Here is a 23104-nt window from a genome sequence, read left to right on the forward strand (position 1 = left end):
TATTTTTGGTGGATTTGTGCCGGATTTAAAATAAACCCAGTCGTGAGAGGATTTAATTTTTGTATGGCAAATCTGGTCAGATTTGTCCAGATTAAGCAGTAAATCCTCATAAAGTTGGTTAACCCGGCAAAAAACTGTAGTGTAACCGCACTATTATTGTTAAAGCAAACTTGAAGGATTATAAAACTAGTTATCTGTCCGTTATCGGCCAACATCTAACTACATAAAGGATATAATAACGGGCGATAAAGAAGGTTAACCCGCAAATTGTTCTAATGCAAACGCCGTTTAAATACTCTGACTTGTTTTTTGAGTTACCGACAAATGTCGGTTGAATTAAAATGCAAAATTATGAATAACAACTAAGGAAAGGATCAAAGTCGGCCAGGGCCGATATATATAATACGCTACACCACTGTGAGTACGTAAAATATATATGGCAGATATATATAAATCTGAAATGATTTCGATATTATATGGTAAAGTTATTGCTAGACCAAATTTCGATAACATAAAGGAAAAATATTATCGTAGTAAAAAATAGTAGCTTCTTGCAGGTTCTGGAACGGAGTATATGTGTACAACGTTCACAGGTAGCAAATTTAACATCTCATACGATATTGATGGATAGTTTAAACACCACTTACTACGCGTTTACACCAGACAATTTGTCTTGAAATACAACTCTGATTTATTGACACATTTTCACAGACTGTCGGGTTAAAAAAATTCTGACATGTTTGTAAAATAGGTGAGAAATGTGTTGAAAACAAAAGAACAGGAATAAAAATAAAATACGTGAACGGAAAACATAATTACAATTATTTCATAATTCTACAACTATTTTTCATTCATAATTCTCCAACTATTTTTGCAGTTGTCGGGACGCCACGTGACACAGGCAAGTTTTGCGTTTTTGACAATCAATACATGAACTCAACTGTCCTGTCATGTGTAAACCCATGGTTAAGTAAACCGGCCAGGGTTGAATTTTTGAACATTTTATTTTTTGTAAACCTCATGTTACTTTTCAGAGCGTTGCTATTTAGGTTACCACAGAAAACAGTGGGCGGATGTGATTACCGGTTATTGGAATTAAGTATCCACCACAACCTGATTTATTCACCTTTACTGTCAGCAGAGCTACAAAGCATTTGTCGACGAAATTCATATTTTATCATGGTTAAGTTAGGTTATATCGTCAACTCATAAAAATTATTTATAAGCTAGTTTTTTAAGGAAAAACTTAAATTTAGTGAATTTGCAGTGCGAAATTTTTTGAGATTTCCTCAGACGAACACCTGGCGAAAGCGGTGAGATATAAAAACATATTTTTCTTAATTTACATATTAATTTACATAATGCAGACAAACAATTTCAACAAAACCGATCGACGACCGCGGTCGTCGTATTAGGTCAAAGTGAAAATAAGTTATTTTTTGTGTATTCAGTAATAATAAAAATTTTGTGGTCTGTGGAATTTCATTTGATAGCTTTATATTAACTTTGCATACAATTGTTTAACGTGTTTTTTTTCATTGAGTAATGGTACACGCATATGGCTTCTTTTTGAGAAGCAATAACACAAATTACCTATAAAAACACATGGATATTTACAACATACGTCCTAGTCGTTGATGGGATAGGATAGCTGCGGCATAAGTAAAATATGTTATTTGTACATTTGTGAAAAGTGATTTCTTTATTTTTTTATACCCACAAGATATGTATATACGTATGTATAACAATCTTATACTGGTTGTTGGTTTACACACATCGATGGTACACCAGAAAACGTCTAGTCGTTATTTTATCGACACTACTGCTTGTATCAAGAAAAATTAGGCGAATACATACAGCATGCATGGCAGAAAACAGCAGTGTTTGCAAACGTTGTCTATTACAAAGAAGCGCGAACTAGAAACCACGCCGCAGAGCTTGGACAGCATGTTTTATAGAGGTTTCCCATTAAAAGAAAGCCGCTTGCGAAATCCTTTTTTAGACCGCAACGACTGTTTTAGCGTTTATTTATCAATTCGTCCTTTTGGTCATTGACGTTATTGGTTTTATGAAAGCCAAAGTGCCAAATTATATTTAACAGAAAATCGTACTGCGTAAATATTTTTATTGGTTTAACACAACGAATGGTGGAGAAAGAAAATGTGTATGTGTGTACGTTAATGTGTTAGTACGTACGTATATCGTAAACACGAAATGGCGAAAGATTATTGTCATTATTTTGTATACTTTTTATAGCCGAAAAGATGCAACTGAAAGAAAACTAAAATAATTTTCAATGGACTGTTTTAATTTTTGTATAGTAACAGATTTTTTTTTGCTGTATAAGATTTATGTTGGAAAGTTAATTTTTGTTCTGCAACGTCGGCCGGCTGCCATCCATTTTGTTTTTAAGTGCATGTTTTCATTGTGTGTGATTCTTCCACAGATACCATGTGAGGTGAATTGTTTATTGTTGCCATATTTATGTTATTTTGTTTGCTTTAGGGGCTTTGTTTGTCGCCACGTAAAAATTATTTTTTTTTTCTTTTCGCTCTTTTAATATCTTTATTCTTCAAATTTAAAGTTAAATGAATGCTAGGAATTTTATTTACAAAATATATACACCGTTTTTGTTCAATTGTTTTCAAGCTGGAATAAATTTACTTTACGGCCATATTCCAGAAATAATTGAAAATAGCTTAAGGCATGGCACAATTCAGCTAAATCTGCGCAGGTGATGGCACTTTGAGCTGTCAAAAGTTGTTGGGGCCAAGTATATTTTAGGGTCCAATCCCAATCTATTTAGGGCCCAATCTTGATGATATATTTATACCGCAGATGGCCCCTAGGGATCTGAGTATAACGACAATGACATTTTTCATATTTTTGCAGCCGTTTAAGACTTTCACCTTAAAATTTCTCTTAAAAATGAAATGTTTTTCCAACACCCCTTAGTTGCAATCAAGACCTCAAAAACTTTACAATGATACCCATACTGTGAAAATATGAGAAATATCATTGGTAACCGGGCCCTAAACTAGACTTATGCCTAATTCGTTTATTAATACATGCTTCCTTAATTTTATTGTATTATGTATGAATCGCTTGATTTAGGAGAAATATTTTTGACGTTTTAAGGCATAAAGCTGGTTTTTGATGTAGCAGATTGCTGATTATGGCTAAATGATAGAACATAATCTACCACCGTGCAGTGTTTAGAGCTTTTTTTTACGAATTATAGCATTAAAGCTTTTTACAGAGTTAAACTACTTTTTAGAGTTTATTTAGATAGGTATATACAGCTCCGTGCATCTAATTAGGGACAGCGTCTAACATATTTGAACCAATACCTGACATTTTTTAACCATTTTTGGCAAACAATTTTATAATTAAGTTAATCTAAACCAGCTTTAAATTACATAATATTTGAATAAACTCATCTACAAATATGGGATTATTTTAATGAAGATTGTTATTTCGACAATTCCAACCGTGCAAATAATTAAGGACACAACCTTTTTCCATAGAATTCTCAAAATTTTATTAAAAACTTTTAATATTTGGTTGCAAAAACTTTGTAATCAACCACTGTATGACATCTGCAGACATCGAGTTTACTAATGGGTACTTTACACGATATGTTTTTTTTTTACATATGAGTTGTCTCTTTGCATATACATTTTGTATGGCAGAAGTGACAAGTCATATGCAAAAAACATATCGTGTAAAGTACCCATAAGTGTTCACACATACTTGCTCTGTTCCAGAACCTGCAAGAATCTACTAATTTTTACTACGATAACAAATTTCCCTTTATGTTATCGAAGAAAATAGTAAAAATTAGTAGCTTTTTGCAGTTCTGGAACGTACCAACTATTTTTTGGTTTCAGAGTAAATGTCAACAATTTTTTTTTTTTTATTTTAAGTGGGACCACTTTAGATTTTACAACTCGCCATAAGTTCTCAATAGGATGTAGATCAGGACTACATGATGGCCATTCCAGAACTCTTACGGAATTTTCAATAAACCCCAAAGCATAATTGATCCGCCGCTGTGTTTAAGAGTAGCACGCGTGTATTTTGAATAGTACTCAGTGCACTTAAAGCGACGTTTGTACACATTTTTCCCATCTGGGGAGACTATTGATCATTTTTTCATCGGAAAATAAAACCCGTTTCCAGTCCTTCAAACGTCCAACGGAGGTCCTTTTTGGAAATTCTAAATGTAGATTTTGGTTCCGTTCTGACGATAATGGCTTCTTCTGAGAAATTCGTCCAAAGCGTTCAGCTTCTCTTAAAAGACGTTTTACAGTGTCTACTGATGGCTTCGTTGCATTTTCATAAAAGCTGCCACCCGGATCTCGTTTGCTGATATATGGGGATGTTTTTGTTTTTTTGATTCGCGGACTATTCTCCTATCTTCCCGGGCTGTCTTAATTCTGCTTGTTTACGGGGCAATTTTTCTGTAGTAGAATTCGTCTTAAAATATCGTATGGTGTTGTGCACCATGGTTTTGGACACATTTGGGTCATTCTATCTGTCTACATGTCCCTCCATCACGATGCATTTGCACTATAATCTTCCTAGTACTGACGTCACAAAATTTATTTCTACCCATGATAACGAATTATTCCATTTGAAATTCGAATTATTCTATTGTAATTCGTATTGTTTTATTTGTAATTCGAATTATTCCATTCGAAATTACAAATAGAATAATTCGTATTACAAATGGATTAATTCGAATTACAATTAAAACAATTCGGATTTCAAATAGAATAATTCGAATTACAAATGGATTAATTCGAATTACAATTAAAACAATTCGAATTTAAAATGGAATAATTCGAATTGCAAATAAAATAATACAAATTACAAATAAAATAATACATTACAATAGAATAATTCGAATTACAATAGAAAAATTCGAATTACAAATAGAATAATTCTAATTTCAAATGGAATAATTCGAATTTCAAATGGAATAATTCGAATTACAAATAAAATAATTCAAATTACAAATGGAAATGTTTCGAATTACAACTGGAATTCTCGAATTACAAATATAATGTTACAAATTACAAATGGAATTCTCGAATTACAACTAAAATGATACGAATTACATCTGAAAAAGGTTTATAAAAAATATATTTTATGTTTTGTTTTGCTTTTGTTTTCGAATTACAAAACACATACAGTGAGTCAATTAAGTATTTTGCCTCTTTAGAAAATTGAAAAAATGTCAATAAATTCGTTTAAAGTCATCAAATTAGTGATCAGAAAGTCGAATATTTGTATGTAGTATGTTTGTGGATATTTTAGTATCCAATATCTGCAAGAACCGCTGCGAAAGGCTTAATGGTCTTCTAGATATTGACAAAAATCTATAACAACACAAAATATTTTTCCTCAAAAAAGTATTTTGCCTTTTACATATTTTTTGAGAAAAAGACATTTTTGTTACACTCTAAAGATTTTTATAGTAACCGTTGGAGATTGTCACCTTGCGACATATTTTCGCGGTTATCTACATTAATTTCTTTGACAATATGTTTTATTAATTGTGGTCTTTACCGACATTAATCTCTAAGAAAATCAGTGAAAAATGATTCGCCGCTACATTCAAATCCTAACAAAAGCGTAAAAAATTAATAAAAAGCTTAGATGCATCGCAAATAGTGAAAGAAATTACAGTTTGGAACTATGAAAATCAAGAACAGAGGCAAAAAATCGGGAAGATCCTTCCTGACCGCTTCCAAAAATTAATCGTGTCTTCAATATCAATCTCGGAACCAATGTCTAGGTTTTTTCTTGGAGGATTCCTTGCAAGACAACTTGACAGCAAGTGAAGAATTCGCCGTTTGTATAACCTTCCTAAATTTGCCTTGATGCAAATGCCAGGTGAAACGAGAAGGGAAATTCAGGTCTTCTATTGGTGTCAAAATAATTAAATTTTTCAGTTTTATCATTTATTCAAGCTTTGCGACGAATATTCAGCCCTATGCTCCACAGGGGTGAAGGATAACAGAAGAATATTGTATCATTTAATACTTTTTAATGGATTCCTCGCATATAAACTTTTATTTATTTATTTCCATTCATGTAATAAAATGCCTATAAGACCATATAAAATATTACACAGCTTACAAATCCAATCCTGAGCGTATACAATTTTCTATTTTAAATAAAATTTAATTCATTAATAATAAAAAAAAAATACTAAGTACGAATGTAATTGAACATCCAAAATTAGTTATCTTGGCCCCTCAACCATAAAACTATTTTTGTCAGGAAAAGGAGATTAAGGCCATAATTCACCTCCTGTATAACCTTACTAAATAGGACTTGGGTGCAGGGTAATAAACATATTCTTGAACCATGGTTTTGTCACAATTTTTTTTAATTTGTCTATCTGCTTATGTATTAAAATTGTTTTTATGTTTTGTGTAAAGACCTTGAATATTTTGTAAAAACTACTTTCTTTATTCTTTACACAGGACACAACCAAACATAACTACAGTGGTAAAATTTAATCAACATCATCCACATTTTGTTCAATAGTACTTCTTGAGCGGAAGGTTCTCCAACTGTTCTTGGTTTCAAAATTACGTCAATTAAGAAGAGTCCTCAGAAAACCATGGAGGAAGACGAGAGGGGCAAACTTTTCGTTGGTGGTCTTTCTTGGGAAACCACACAAGAGAATCTTTCACGTTACTTCTGTCGTTTTGGCGAAATTATCGATTGCGTAGTGATGAAAAATAATGAAAGTGGTCGTTCACGCGGTTTCGGCTTTGTTACATTTGCAGACCCGGCTAATGTTCAACATGTACTTCAAAGTGGACCCCACACATTAGATGGCCGTACTATCGATCCTAAACCTTGCAATCCACGTACTTTGCAAAAACCCAAAAAAGGTGGTGGTTTCAAGGTATTTCTTGGAGGTTTGCCTTCCAATGTGACTGAAACGGATTTGCGTACATTTTTCGGTCGTTACGGCAAAGTGACTGAAGTTGTTATTATGTATGATCAGGAGAAAAAGAAATCACGCGGTTTCGGTTTCTTATCGTTTGAAGAAGAGTCATCTGTTGAGCATGTTACCAATGAACGTTATATCAACCTTAATGGCAAACAGGTAAGGAATATAAATACATATGTATTTATTGTTTATAAATATCGAAAATATAAAGTAAGTCGCTTCTTTCTTGTTAAGCACACTGTATCTCAAATTTAAAATTTCTTAACAATGTTCAATCTTCTTGTACCTCCTTATGATTAAAGAGGGAACAACATTTGCAGTTTTGTACTAAAGTTTAAATGTACCATACATATAAATAGTTTTAATTTTTTACTACAAATTCGGAGAAGTTTTACTTTTGCACATGGCACATGCAAAGATCCGTCTTTCAAACATGTGTGTAACTATAAAACTATTTTTGTGTACAGGAACGCTATATTATTTTATAGAACACATTCTTTAGATGCTCTCGGTGTAGATGTAATGCAGTTTATCATATTAATACGAAATAGTAAAAATACCGTCTTATGCTGTTTGTTGATTTACGTAAAGCAAAATAACCATAATTTGTTACCATTTTGTTATGTTAGCTTTTTCGATGAAGGAGAAAGACACTCCCAAAATACATTGTACATTTAAACTTTATTACTTGCCTGAATACGACTGTAATATGTTAATTATATATTTTATTATTTATATTTTTTAAACAATACAATTATAGGTTGAAATTAAAAAAGCCGAACCTCGTGATGGATCGAATTCACAGAATGCAAACAATAGTTCTGTGGGTGGAGCTTACGGCAAACTCAGTAATGATCCAAGTCACTGGGGTCCACCCCATGCCCCAATTAATATGATGCAAGGACAAAACGGACAAATGGGAGGGCCGCCGTTGAATATGCCTTTGGGTGCGCCTAACATGATGCCCGGTTATCAAGGATGGGGAACTTCCCCACAACAAGGCGGTTATGGCTATGGCAACAGTGGACCTGGTTCATACCAGGGCTGGGGTGCTCCACCGGGACCCCAAGGACCACCACCACAGTGGTCTAATTATGCAGGACCCCAACAAACTCAGGGTTATGGGGGCTACGATATGTACAATTCAACATCAACTGGTGGACCCTCTGGACCATCAGGTGGTGGCAGTTGGAATGCTTGGAACATGCCACCTAACTCTGCCGGTCCTACTGGTGCGCCTGGAGCAGGTGCTGGCACAGCTACCGATATGTACTCCAGAGCTCAAACTTGGGCTGCTGGTGGTCCTTCGACCACAGGACCCGTTGGCGGCATGCCACGTACAGGGCCAGGCAATTCTGCCTCTAAATCCGGTTCTGAATACGACTATGGTGGTTACGGTTCTGGTTATGATTATGACTACAGCAACTATGTTAAGCAAGAGGGTGGAGCCTCCAATTATGGAGCAGGTCCACGGTCAGCATATGGAAATGACACTTCTACTCAGCCACCTTATGCTGCCTCACAAGCAGTCTAAAAATGTTTCAACGTTAATATTAGTATGTTTGCGCCTACCTGCTGCCTGTTGAAAAAGCTGATGCTGTTATTCACTTAAAAGAAGAAAAATAAAAATAACAAATTCAAGTTTAAGTAACACCGAGTAGCCCTACCCCAATATATTGACAACAGTAGTATCAGAGTGGAAGAACCTTAACTGCAAAAAGTACATAAAATACCAACAATTATCATTATCCCCATCAATTACCATCAAGTAGTAACCACAGCAAACACCAGGAACAAACGTCCATCAATAAATACCGGACATTCATTTGAAGCTATTGCGCGTCGTCGTCTGTTTCGTACAGTACAATTCAGTTGTTAAATATTATTTTTACGTACAATGTAATATTAATAACTAATTAATAATTAATTATAAAAAGATCATAAAATATTGAAGAACTATATATATTAATGCATATATGAAACTTTGAAAAGATTACATACATATATCTTTGTATAAAATATAAATGAAACGGAAACTCATAATTATACTAAACCATTTATACCATCAAATGAGGAAAAAATCTACCAATTATATATATGTATGTTAAAACAGCAACAACAGCAACAATACTACTCTTAAACAATATTACTATAACAACTGTTAAGAACAAGTTTCAAAAACAAGAGTAAATTAAACAACAAATATTAATAATATATCTTATAAATAATTAACAGTACTAAGGAAAATAGTTAATTATGATTGAAACCAACTGAAAAAGAAAAAAAAAAAAACAAGAAAATATGTAATAGAAACGAAAAAGTAAACAGAAAACTAAAAAGTTACACAAAAGGATGTTTAGGTTAAAGAAACAACACTTACAATAGGGGTGTAAAGAGAAAACTTTAGAATTACTATTTTTTACTCTATAATTACTACACTTTTTACGCGCATAGACATGTCCCTGAACCTAAAGAGAAAAAGAGCCTTTCTAAATATAAAGCATAATCCGCAAAGCACAATGTGCGAATAAGATGAATGAGAATATCTAAAAAACGAAAAGAGTGTCAGATTACCGGTTGACCAGTTGTATGCAAAGAGTACAACGTGGAGACATAGCTATCTGAATATTCATATTGTCATAATGTTTTTGTTATCTTTGGCATTATTGTGTTTCATCGTGGTATCCTGAAATAGTGGATTGAAGGAGTATTTTCTCTTTATCGTTCAGTTACTTTGTTTGTACGAAAACCCAGCAGGAGGACGTGTATAAGTTTTATATATGAATTTTTATGTTTAATTCCAAGTAAATGTTCTCATATTTCCCCATTTTATGATTAAACTTTAATGTTAATTGCAAAAAAATGTGTCTGCATGTAAAACTATTAGACCTAGAAATGAATTACATTTAAAATTTTAAATTTAAATTTACCTACTACTACAGACATATTCATTATATAGTTAAAGAACAACCCATACAGTTAGACATTTGCATATATAGTTTAAAGTATAATATTTAAAATTAAATATTTATATATATTAAAAACAAAAACAATAACAACGTACATATAAAGTATAATGGAACATACAAATAGCATTAAAGACGGAAAATCGAAAAAATCAAAAAAAACTAAGCAAACTGAGCACGTATTTGTTGTCGTGATTTACAAATACCCCATTTTTTCCTAATCCCTAACAGATCTTAAGGCTTTTTTAAATTTACCCTATATTTTATTTTTTTTTTTATATTATTTAATGTTATAATTTTTCTTTGGTGAATTGTAGCATATTATAACATATACCATTTTAATTATTAATAAACAGAAGAAGAAGAAACACTTGTTTTACATAATAGCAAACGGTACATAGTCTTTAGGCATGCTTGTTCTTCGTTTCATTATTTGTTCTCTACATTTTTGATTTTATTTGATTTTGATTGATTTCACAAACATATTTGTATGTGGAAGAAGAATTTTAATAATGAATAGTTGGTTACGTATGAGAATAATTTTCTAATTAAAGCCTATATTTTATTATCTTTTCGACAGTTTGAAGTGATTTAAAGTGTGGTCTTATATAATGGGAAGGAAACGGCAAAGACCTCAACAACAATTATAATATTTTTCAAACAATTTGGAATTGTTTGGTTCTTATAAAATAGCTTAAATAGGTAAAGATTAAGAAATGTGTGGTAAAGAGTATAAATTGTAATGCGCATTTAAAAATAAACTTTTGCTATGGTCGCTAATTAAGTTTTAATAAAGTTACATTTGTTTTTCGGTAATATTGTTTATAATATCAAACAGATATATTCGTATTGAAAGGAAAACTGTAGGCTTACGGTTTTTATTGTTGACTTCGAGTAATAATGGAATTTTAAAATCAGCAATTTTAATCAAACAAAATTCTAACTGGTCGAAATTTCTTTAGCATTTCGTACTTTTGGTAAAATTAATTTTTTTTTGTTTATATAGGAGATCTTCAGTTCAGCTACGTACATTTCCCTCTTGTTGTCAAGATCTTCGTTCTTCATTTGAATATTTTCCAGTTTCTGCTTATACATGATGGCGTTATTTATATTTTATTATTTTACCAAGTTGATAACATAAAGCTCGAAAATACAGCACAGCTTTTAAGGAAGGTTTAAACAGCTACAGTGAGAAATGCAGAAACCAGTAGGAAGGAAGCAACATAAAATATTTAAAATTAAATGAAACATTTATTAGAAAAAAAGTAATTAAGAAAAATAAAGTAAATAGTTTATATATATATTATATGCATTACTCCATATATGTACTATTCTATATAAAAATAACACATACAATCTAAATATTTACCCTATATTGCATAATATAAAAAAAAAACAAAAAAAAAATAAAAAAATATAAGAAACGTGGCAAAAAGTAAACAAAATGATAATGGAATAAGTTTTTAAAAAAAGTTCTAAGTAATATTAAATTACAACAAGGAAATACACAAAATAAATATACACATGTTTAATCATTTAAAGTAATATCTAAAATAAAAAAGTAGTTAAAATAAACATTAAACTAAAACATTTTTAGCCTCACAACACCTGAAAATCAACCATCGTTATGTATTTCATAAAATCCTTTCTTTTTAATTTTTTATAATAACCATAAATTAGATTTAACAAACGTCGTATAATCGAAAAAAAAAACTTTTTATTCAAATTTTCTTTTTCATTGTTTTTATTTAATTATATTTTTTCTACCTATATTATAGAACAAAAATTGTAACGTCGTCGTATTTAAAAAGTAAAGTAAAATAAAATTGTAAGCATTAATTTCTATACGAAAGAAACAAATATGAATAACTTGTAAACATTAAACAAAATTTTAAAATTAACCAGGATTAATTAAATTTAAATGAAAGCCAACACTGACTGTTAATTGTAAAACAATTTCTTTAAATTAATTAAACAAATTTATTCTCTATGATTATGTTTTAAATTTAACGTTATATTTAAATGAAATATATAAATACATAATATATGATCAATTACACACATTAATTACCAATCTTCCTTTTCATTCTCCTTTCACACACATAACAAATCCTCCAAAACATTTTTATATAATCCCAAACCGTCGACAATATCCATCCCATTTCATTGTTGTGTTGAGTTCTCTTACTAACTTCATACACCCCAGTAGCAGTTTAAACAAGAGACATACAAATATTAAATATTACAACAAACATCATATATTTTGCTTCTAATTATTATAATTTTTTCATCATTGATTTGATTTTTATAAGAAAAATATATTTTGAAAATCAAAAAAGTTTTTTATTATTTATCTTATGAATACAATAATTGTGATTGGGTTATTTTCGGATAACAATTTATTAGATAATGTTGAATTTTATGTTTTTTATGCTGGATTTTTTATTGCCATGTAACTCGGTGGTTTTGCATTTTGGGTTGAACATAATTTGGCACGAATTGGAAAGTAACGTTTTCACGTATTTACAAGAGACAGCGACCGACTCCCTCTATCTAGTTTCCCTCTTTCTACTTATGGCTCGGGCATGTATTGCAAGATAACTCCAGTTGCATTCCCATGCCACCAAACTGAGGATGTAATTCAGGGTGATCATGAATGTAAACTCCCCGTGAGTTTTGCCTTTCTGCCGCTTCAACTTAAGGGAGAAAACTCACGGGGAGTTGTTCATGATTGGGCTGTATGTAATGCTACAAATTTCAATCATAGAAGAGTCGAAAAAGCGTGCAAAGAAAAACTAAAAATTAAGTGTCGTTAGTAGTTGCATCAGTTGAGAACGGCTGGACCGATTTGGATAATCTTTTTTAAATACTCGTCATAGTGCACGGAAAGAAAAATTTACCACGCCCACTTCTTCAAATTCGTTACATCTACAAAATTACTGAACCGATTTTGCCATGTTTTTTTAAAAACGCTACATTTGGAAAAAATTCGAATCTATCGGTTTGAAAATCAGGCTGATATGCTTGGCAAATTACTGCAAATGTCTGAAGTATTGTGCGAAGCTGTGTATTCCAAAACGTCAAAAATGCACATTATTAACGCAGGCGAAAAGCAAACAAATATCATTTTTATTACTGATGCATTTAGTTGCATTTTCGAGGAACAATGTAATAGTGTGTGCAACTGAAATATTTTGACGAAGTTTAAAAACTACAAAGAATCTGACGACACGGAAGACAGCCTTAATTTTCGGGACAATGGTGGCAGTGTCTCCGACCTTACGTACTTATTTGGTTTCAAAAGACCCGACGATGTCCACTTTTTAAAAATGTTCTATCTGCAAAGCTACAGATGGGATTTTCATAACATTTGCAGTCAATGTTTAAAGTTGTCCTATGGTGAAAATAGCCTATATGCAAATCTGATATGTTTCAATTATTGCTCGTGCGTTGTAAAAGTATTTATTTATTTATAAATACACACCGTTTCAAAATGTACCTAATGTATCAGTTTATGTAGTGTGTATTCTGCGTTTCAAATGGGCAGCGATATGGAATAGGATGTTTAAGACATTTACAGACATTACGCTACGGAAGTTAACCCTATTTTGATGAACTTCAAAAGGGGTTTGGTACCTCTCCTGTGCCCTGTTTTTTAAAGAGCTACATATATTTGAAAAAATTATGGACGTACCGGCTTGAATATTAATTTGCAAAATACCCAGAATCTGGGTATGTTACATCTCTAAAATTACTTAGCCGTTTTTCATGTAATTTTCAGAAAATGTTCATGGTTCGCCATTTCAATTAATATTTTTTATATTTTGATACAACTGTCATGTTATATCTCGAAAACTGATGACCACGCCCACTTCTTTTCAATACATTCTACTATGAAAACTACTGAACCTTATTCCTGTAAATTTTCGGGAATGTCACGTGGTGAAAATAGACTATATATTTGTTGAAGAATTTCTGAGGGCCCTATTGTTTTGAAATTGCTCCTTTTGCAAAACTTGAAAACGCATCGGTTTGTAAATTAATTTGCGAGACAACGGTCAAATGTTCTCAATTGGTATCCGAAGTCACAAGAACGGTCGAGACGAATTCGAACTAGGCTAGCAAAACGAACAGCGACTAGCTAACTTAGTTTTGCCCTTTATATCTCGAAAACTAACGAAACTACTTTCATAACACCCCAGCAAATCAAATGTCGGATGTCCGACACATCTGAACAATTTCGGAACCAAAATCATTGAGATTTCGCTCCGATTTCCGTAGGGGATTTGGTTCCACATTAGGAGCGAAATATCGGAAACAAAATTTCCCTTCGCACAACAAATACCTTTTGTATGTATCTAAAAACAAGGGATTGGTTTCATTTTAGTTTGTTGTCGAAAAACAAAGTGGTTGGTTATAAAATTCGCATATACAATTTTTAAAAATAAATACAACATATTATAATTGGAGCTAGTGCTGAGAGACAGACCCAACATGTTGTTTAAACTTCGTCAACATATTTCAGTTGCATACTGATACATTGTTCCTCGAAAATGCAAATAATGTATCAAAAGTAAAAATGATACATGTTTCATTTTTACCTGCGTTTAAAATTCGTATTTTCGACGTTTTGAAACACGTAGCTTCGCAGTTGTTTAACAACGGTGTTAAGAAACATAATACTTCGCAGATTTTCAGTCATTTGTCAAGCAACTGAAGATACGGAAGTCAGCCATTCGTAGACAAGGCTAACATTGTTCTACTACTATAACTACAAAATGATAACAACAGTGAAAATCATTAGAAAGTTGAAATTACAATCTTCCAATAAAAAACATAACCAAGAAAAATTGGCCAATAAAAAAGGGCGTCAGAAAAAAAAATTCCTTCGATATTCATAGCACATTATTCAGAAATCCTTCAGAAATCTTTACGAAGATTCGAAGGTACCTCCGAATTTCATACGACATATTCGTAAATCGTTCAGAAATCTGTACGAAGATTCGAAAAAATGCACCTACGAATTTCCCAAGGATTTTCTTTAGGTTTCGTTTGTTTGAAGTTTATGGACTCAAAAACCGCTGAACCGATCTTCCTAAAAATTTCAGAGTATACCACTACATGGCCTGAAAGTAACAGGCTATAAAAATTTCTGAAATTCCGCGTTGATCCGGAGATATAGCTTTAGAATCGGAGGTAACTCCAAAAATTTAGATTTTTATGCAAATATCTATAGAATGGTGACAGCTAATGTCTCCAAATTTTGAATGTGTGAAGGAATTTGGTCTAGAAATAAATTTGCCAAATTATATTGAAATCGGTTCAGATTTGGATATACCTCCCATATATATTTTCGCCCGATTTCATGTATTTGAAACGCTATGTATACCCGATTTTAATGAAATTTGGAATGTATGACGAAAATTGGCCTACAAATAAATGCACAAAAATATGTATATTTTACCTTATTTGGGGTAGCGAAGCGCACCGGGTTCAGCTAGTTAAATATAAATGCAACATACATATAATTCAAGCTAGTGCTGATAGTATCAACATATTCGTACACAAAAGCTCTGTTCCTTTACGTGCTTGAGGTTACCATTTCTTACCATTTTTAACCTGCAAAGCGTTCCTTTACTTCAGCAAGCATATAATTTATATGAGACCAGTTCACCACTTTTACCATTTTTTGCCACTGTTACCATTTTCTAAGTAAAGGAAATGATAACAGTGAAAATCATTAGAAACGTTTGAAATTACAATCTTCCAATAAAAACATAAAGAAGAATTGGTCAATAAAAAAGGCGTCAGAGAAAAAATTCTTTCCTTCGATATGCATACGACATTATTCCGAAATCGTTCTGAAATCTTTACGAAGATTCGGCAGGTACATCCGATTTTCATACGACTTTATTCCAAAATCGTTCAGAAATCTGTACGAAAATTCGGAAGAAAAAATGTCCCTTCCGAATTTCTTCCGATTTCGTTTCGAAATCAGACCGATATCAATCCGATTTCGTTCCGAAATTATGTCGAACACTTCATACAACTTTCATTAAGATATCGCTAAGATTTCGGATCCGTCATCGGGCGAAGAGTCCGAAATTCGTACCGATTTCGTTACGATGTCTGTACGATTGGTTTGCTGGGATTTTCTGGAATGTGCCGTGTTTCACATGCACATAAATATCGGAATTGGCAATAAAAAACAAAACCAGCAACGCAGTCCCGGGTCTGCTAGTTTTTAATAAATTAAGAACTTTTTCCAGCAATAAGATTCGCTCGGACCCCTAAATCAATAAAATTTCAAATATTTCCAGGGTGGGAAAAATTCTCTAATTTTTTACTACGATGCAACACTCAAAATGCAAACATCTTCTAGTATACATTTTTTGAAAGTACATATTGAGACTACAAAAAAACCTAGTAGGGTTTTGTCCTGTCAGATCCAGTTCGAATTTTATAGGCTCATCTAAACCCGGCTAATGCTTGGTTTACATTTACAAAATACACTCGATTTCAACTGTCAATTCCTATGCGTATACTTTCATTTGACGTTAAGCAATGAAATTGACAGTTGATTTCGTAAATATAAAGCCAAAGTTGGATTTCGTAAATATAAAGCTACTATAAAACTACAGTTTTTTGCATTTATCTGACCTTTATCTCAGAAACGAATAGGAGGAATTTGGCCTTGCTGTCTTTTATTACATCTGGTTACGCTAAAACTTGTAACAATTTCTACCAATTATTTCTGGAAGTCGTCTGTTAACACAAAAAGTCAGGAAAAGAGAGCGATTCGAGAGAGAAATTTTGACATTTCTTTTACTGAGAGTTTGCAAATTCTTGCTTCACAAATTTCATTTAGCAAGCACTTGCAAACTTTTCTTCTTCCTGAAAATAATCATCTGTTTTTAATTGTTCGGTGATTTATGTTTGTGAAAATTAAAAACAATTTTATTGTGGAAATAGCAAGCCTAATTGTATTGTTTTTTCGGAGAACAAAGTTGCAAAGTTGAAAAAATCCTTTTTTGGGTCATTTTCTTTTTTTATTTTAAATAAAATACAATATTTTTGCTTCCTTTGGTTCGTTTATTGGCGGACAAATTGTTCTGTGTTGGCAAGCCAGCTGATTGCTTGCTGGTTTTTGCTGGGAAGGTATCTGTTTACTTTTTAAAATTTTCTTGCAAAAGAGAATTAAAACTCCTTACTCAGTAGTCACACGGTCAACATTTGCGGCGAACAAATTTGATTTTTTTGGGAGAGAGCGGAGAGGAAAGATCCCCTCCTTACTCGTTCGTCCCCGCTCTCACCCAAAAACTTAATTTTCTTTACAGCAAATTTTGCGCGTGTGATTACTGAATTACTCTCTGAGAAAGTTCTTGCTGGACAATTCTTGCTGGGAAAGTAACCAGACAGACCTATTGTAGTCCTTTTGAACAGACCACATAATAGTACGTTTATATATAACCCGATTTAACAAACCCACTGGGTTTCAAATGCCAATTCCTTTGCGTGTACGTCAAATAAATCCTCATTAAGAAGGTTAACCCTGCAAAAGGCTATAATATAAACATGGCCTAAGAAAAACCCCATCTAGGGCATCAAAATCAATAAAATATATAATTGCAGAAGTTCTGGTCAGTATCAGCTAAACTGTTGGGAGATGAACCATTGCAAAAATCTTCAAATGGTCAGCAATTCTTCAAAACATTCTGAAACTCTAAATGTTCTGAAGAGTTGTGTACATACTACATTCCAGCGAAAGAAAACATTAAACATTTCCAAAAAACATTAAGTAACAAGCATGGTTTAATAAGAAAGGTTAGCCAAAGCTTTATGTCAATTTAAATTTTTTCATTCGAGTATGCCTAAAACTTCAAAAGAATATAAACAAACTGTGTATGTGTGTGTGGTGTTTGAACTCAATGATTTTTAAAATTGTTTTTAGACCGTTTGTATGGAAGAAATTGGTGAGATTTGCATTGAAACAATCAGTTTATCATATTCACAACTCGATTATGTGGAGAAAACTTAACTCTTCATTCATTTTTCGCGTTTTTATAAAATGCTCAAAAAATGCATTGTAAACAAACCCACGTGTTGCTTTTATTTTGAAGTTTTAGGAATTCAAGAAAAACAAGGGTTCTATAGATTTTTTTTCATTTAAATCTACCTCTTTACTTATACCATGGTAACAAGTAAAGGTCTGGGTACATAAGCTAAGCATAGATAACTACGCGTAGAAATTACGGGCATAAAACCATTTATATTTCTACATATTTTGAATTATTGCCTTGGTTTATGAATTGTTTAAGGCCTACGTACATAAGCTGCCTCGCCTGGTTGCCTTGCTTGCTTCTGATAAAAGAATAAAAAAGAAAAGGGCAACCAAGTTCGAAATTTGATCGGCCTTCTTTATTCTTTTATTTTTATTAGGTCAGAAATGAAGCAGGAAAGCAAGGCAATCAGGCGAGGCAGCTTATGTACCCAGGCCTTAACGGTTTTGGATATATGGTGCTAAATGTATACAAATTATGGAAATTTTCGATATTTTATTAAATTTGAGGCAATAAATGTAGTTTTTCGAGTTCATTATTTCTACAAGTATTTTATTCTAGCCCTTATCTATAAATTTGCTTCAGAGGTGAGATGAAGATTTAAGTAGGTTTCAGAGATATAGCCCAGAATTGCTTTAAAAGGTTAATATTTAACCATGTTTATATGGGGCCATAAAATCCAAACTGGATCTGACACAACAAAACCCAACTAGGGTTTTTGTCGTTTGGGTCAAATTGTTTGAACAAGATTACCTTAAAAATGTTGCACAGTGGAATCGAAAAAATAGTAAAAATTAGTAGATTCTTGTAGCTTGGGGTTAATATAAAAATCCCCTTGAGTTTTTTCTTTCCGCCGTTTCAACTTTAGGGAGAAAGTGAAAAAAACGGGGAATTTTCGTTCAGAATAAACCCACATATAACGCAGTGGTATATCAAAAAACAAATTGGGAGGAATTTGTATTGTTACGGAATTAGGATCAACTAATAGCTCATTTAGACTAGCCATAAATCCTTGACTGGATTTAATAAATCCAGTACAAATCTCATTGCATTTAGATATACATTTTGGAGGATTTAAATGGCAGTCAGCTGATTTTTGTTCATAGCAGAATTACCAAGGTAGATGCATCAGCCCATCTGAACGAATGTGAAACGTCAAAAGAATTTTTTGTAAATTGAATTCGTCTCAAAAAACATACGTCAAATTACAAATGTATTGTTTAATACTGAAAATCTTAGCACATTATGCTACTAATGCTAACTAAAGAGCAAATAAATTATTATTTTATCGCAGTTTTCCCATCTAAAATAAATAAACGAATTATTTTATCTTTTAGATTAGTCTTGGTTGATTAAAATCAACTTTGTACATCAAAACAAATTTTATTTTCCCGCCTTGTTTACAAATTTTTACATTTTAAATTATTTTTAGTGTAGCAATTCACCGATGCATCTACCTTGTTTCTTGTGCCAACTTGCAACTTTTTGTATTTTCTAGCAACATGTTGCTAAAAACAGAGTTGTATACGAGGATTTATGCCAGATTTAAAACAAATCCACTCAATAGGAGGATTTATTTTTGTATGGGAAATCTGGTAGATTTTGGCTGGATTTAGCAAATAAAACCTGATAATGCGCTAAATCCGGCTAATGGTGTCATATCTAAATTGCATATAATCTCCGTGTAGACGTTGTTTTATTCCCCGATAGGATTTGTACCAAATAAAACAGAGTTCGTTTTAGATTACTATTCTACAATGACTTTAATTACTAAGCACACAGCTTTTCCTTTACTTCTTCATTAGCTCAATACATTCTCGTTACCAATTGCTCTAAAAAATCTGGCAACATCTAGAAACCAAGTGTGCAACAAACATACAGACGACGCGCACTTGTGCTAAACGAAAAACAACAACATATACGGGCGACAAACACAAAAAAATCGACAGACAGCAATGGCGTCACAACTATCAAAATCAACATAAAAGGGTACAACAAATAGCAAACTAAGCGATAATTGCATTATATATATATGGGACAAACAAATGGAAACAAAAGCACATCAATAATGGGTACTTTACACGATATGTATTTTACATATGGGTTGTCACTTTGCGTATACATTTTGTATATAAAAAGTGACAACCCATATGTAAAATACATATCGTGTAAAGTACCCATAACGTGGAAAGAACCTGGAGGCTTGAGAAACTTCCATACCGTAGTTGTTATTGTAAACATAATAAGTTGGTTTGTTCCAGTACTGCAAGAATATACTAATTTTTACCATTTTTTCCGATAACAGGTTCTGGAACAGAGCAAATAACTGCTTAATAAGAATTTACGTTACGAATCAAATTTTTAAATTAGCAGAAATTCATCTAAACTTAAACCTATCAGCTAGATTCTTAACTGTCAAGGCAAATTGAACAGGTAGTGGTGTCACACCAGCTGTTCAAATATGAAGTCTCAAATCCCTTTGTAACAAAATTTTTGTTGTGTAATTTCCCCAACGACATAAAGAAAATTTGTACATAACATATTCAAAATTTGCCGATATCACTACCTGTTCAATTTACTTTGGCAGCACAATATAGCTCCGTTCCAGAACTAAAAAGTTTTTAAATTTTTACCACTTTTACACATTTTGCGTTCCCGTACACAAAATTTATATGAAAATCGTTTACGACTATTACCACTTTATAAAGTACGGGAACAGGCCATATGATTTGTTCCTTTAATTTTAAAAATGGTAAAAGTGGTGATCTGGGGCTGGATTCTTGTTCTATGAAAATTTGAAATGAAAAATATTTCCTTTACAATTTTTTTCATTTGACAGTTTTCTCCTTTATAAAAGTTTTCATTTCACATTTTCATAGAAACAGAATTGAGCCCCTGCTCTCATATAAATTGTATGCTTTTGGAAGTAATGCTTGGTTTACATTTACGAAATCCACTAGATTTCAACAGCCAATTCCTTTGCGTATACGTCAAATTAAACTCATCTGAAATCCATTGGATTTCAATTGACGTTTAAGTAATGGAATTGACAGTTGATATCGAGTGGATTTCATAAATGTAAACCAAGCATAAGGCTCGCTATGTTACACTGTAATGGTACACGTTCGCAAATATTAGTAAATCTTGAACTTTCGTTGGCAGATCTTTTTTGAGTTTTTTCTTATACCCGTTTATACTATGTTTGGTTTAGCAAAACCAGTCGATTTAAGCTATTATTTTCATACAATATACATACATACATATGTCAAATAAATCGAGATAATGCAAGTTTTAAAATGGACCCAACAATTTTAATCAAGATTAAATCCCTAAATTCAGCCAGAAGTATTTATCAGCTTAGCATATGATTTATCTTATTTAATACATCTTTCGATGCAGTCCACAAGAAGTAGTTCAATACATTTTATAAGCAGTTGCTAATAGATCCCTACAAACAAGTTTTATTTTGCTTTATCGCAACTGATTTTGTTTCATTATCGAAAGGGTTTTTATATTGTCCTTCCACTCCGATTCATCAACAATTTCAACCTCGTGAATTATCCCCAAAGTTAGCAGCTTTAAGCCGAAAGCACATACAACGTTTCAGTAAAGTTGGGCGTCATTTCTGATAAATGATTTGAAATAGGCTGCCCTTTTTTATTATTCTTTATTCTTTTACTAGAGCAAACGACGAACAAAGTAAGCGGCGAGCTGATTGAGTTTTGCCCTTCAGCTTGTCACTTGCTTTGTTCGCTAGTAAAAGAATAAACGAAAAAGGGCGACAAAATAATAATTTTTCCTTATTTCTCCTCATACCAGTTGCTGACATTATTCGAATGTTCGGCACAAGTTTCGAGAACGACTATCACTGCCGAATGTATGGCAAATGTTTTTCGTGTGTACATAAGCACGTTGTTCATTTGTTCAACAAAAGTTCGAAAACGAGATCATTTTCGAACACTTGGTGAAAGTTTTTTCTTCACAAGAAAAATTGTTTCGAGAAACATTTTTTGATTTGAAATTTTTTTTGTTTCAAAAAATTTTTTTATGTTCTTTGTATAAAATTCCCATTTGCTTTTTTTAAATAATGTCGATATAAATGCTACGTATAATATAAACAATAAGTGTTGATAAAGACATATCGAGTCGCAAACATAACAAAGAAATAAAAACGGAAAAGAAGGTACATAACAGAGACATCATGAAACTCCACAAAAAATGTTTTTCGCCGCTATAGTAGAAACTATCGTCATTCATTCGCTAATAATATTATTGCCGATATTCGAAATCGAAGTATTTCCTGTCACAAACTGAGCGACGAATTAATAGTTTTCAAATCATTCTCGGGTGTCGTTCTCGAACAAAATATCCGCAAAATTATCGAGAAACATTCGAAAACGATATTGTTTTCGATAGCAATGGTATGGTGGGTTATTGCACCATGTCTGTTCGTAGTGTACCACTCACTACATTTCTGAAGCCGTATAGTCGCCACAGGGTCAGTTTTGCCGAAGAAACATTCAACCATTTGCTTCAAAGTGCTTCTTACATGAACAATTTTCCTTGGATTTGGGTCGCTTTTGAAAACCTAATGGCCGAAACACAATGACATTTGCTGCTTGCTTCACGCTCAATTTCATGTAAATGAATAAAAGCCAGGTGCTACCTAAAACAAATGCGATCCTGGATTCCTTTATTCTTTTACAGAAATTTAGGCATGAATTTCTCATTGTGTTCTCACCTTAAACGCCTCGACACAAAATAAGCATGGAATTCTTGCTTAAGTCATATCTGATAAAATACTAAAGACCAAGTTCGACCTAATTCAAATGTGGTTCTGACATTTCTTTATTCCTTTCCCTGAATTGACTTCAGCCAGAAAGCCAGCCGCTTATGTGTCGAGGCCTTAAACGGTCGAGGAAGGGTTAATGGGGTGGACAAGCAAGATTGATAGTGCATGGGCCGCTTTAGTTCTGTCCGCTATTCGATTTCCATAGTCCCGGTCAATACTAGAGTATTTTAATGAAAGAAATGTCATTAAAATATCCGTTTTAGGATCGAGTTCCACATTCACGGTCCACACTAAAGTACTGGCATTTTTT

The 23104-nt window shown here is 32.5% G+C and overlaps 1 protein-coding gene across 2 annotated transcripts; it reads left to right on the top strand.

Moving 5' to 3' along the window:
- Nucleotides 1-1064: 1064 nt before the first annotated feature.
- Hrb27C (Heterogeneous nuclear ribonucleoprotein at 27C) lies at nucleotides 1065-8912 on the top strand. 2 transcript variants are annotated; one of them, XM_073968167.1, is made up of 3 exons: nucleotides 1065-1313; nucleotides 6498-7132; nucleotides 7737-8912. In XM_073968167.1, the coding sequence occupies exons 2-3, from the start codon at nucleotides 6638-6640 to the stop codon at nucleotides 8508-8510; spliced, it is 1269 nt and encodes a 422-aa protein (XP_073824268.1). In that variant the 5' UTR covers nucleotides 1065-1313; nucleotides 6498-6637; the 3' UTR covers nucleotides 8511-8912. The 2 variants fall into 2 exon arrangements, with proteins under 2 accessions (XP_073824268.1, XP_073824269.1); XM_073968168.1 differs by having other exon boundaries at nucleotides 1170-2188.
- Nucleotides 8913-23104: the final 14192 nt, after the last annotated feature.

This window comes from Musca autumnalis, unplaced genomic scaffold (assembly GCF_047663935.1).
Source record: "Musca autumnalis isolate F117 unplaced genomic scaffold, ASM4766393v1 scaffold_2, whole genome shotgun sequence".
NCBI lineage: Eukaryota > Metazoa > Arthropoda > Insecta > Diptera > Muscidae > Musca > Musca autumnalis.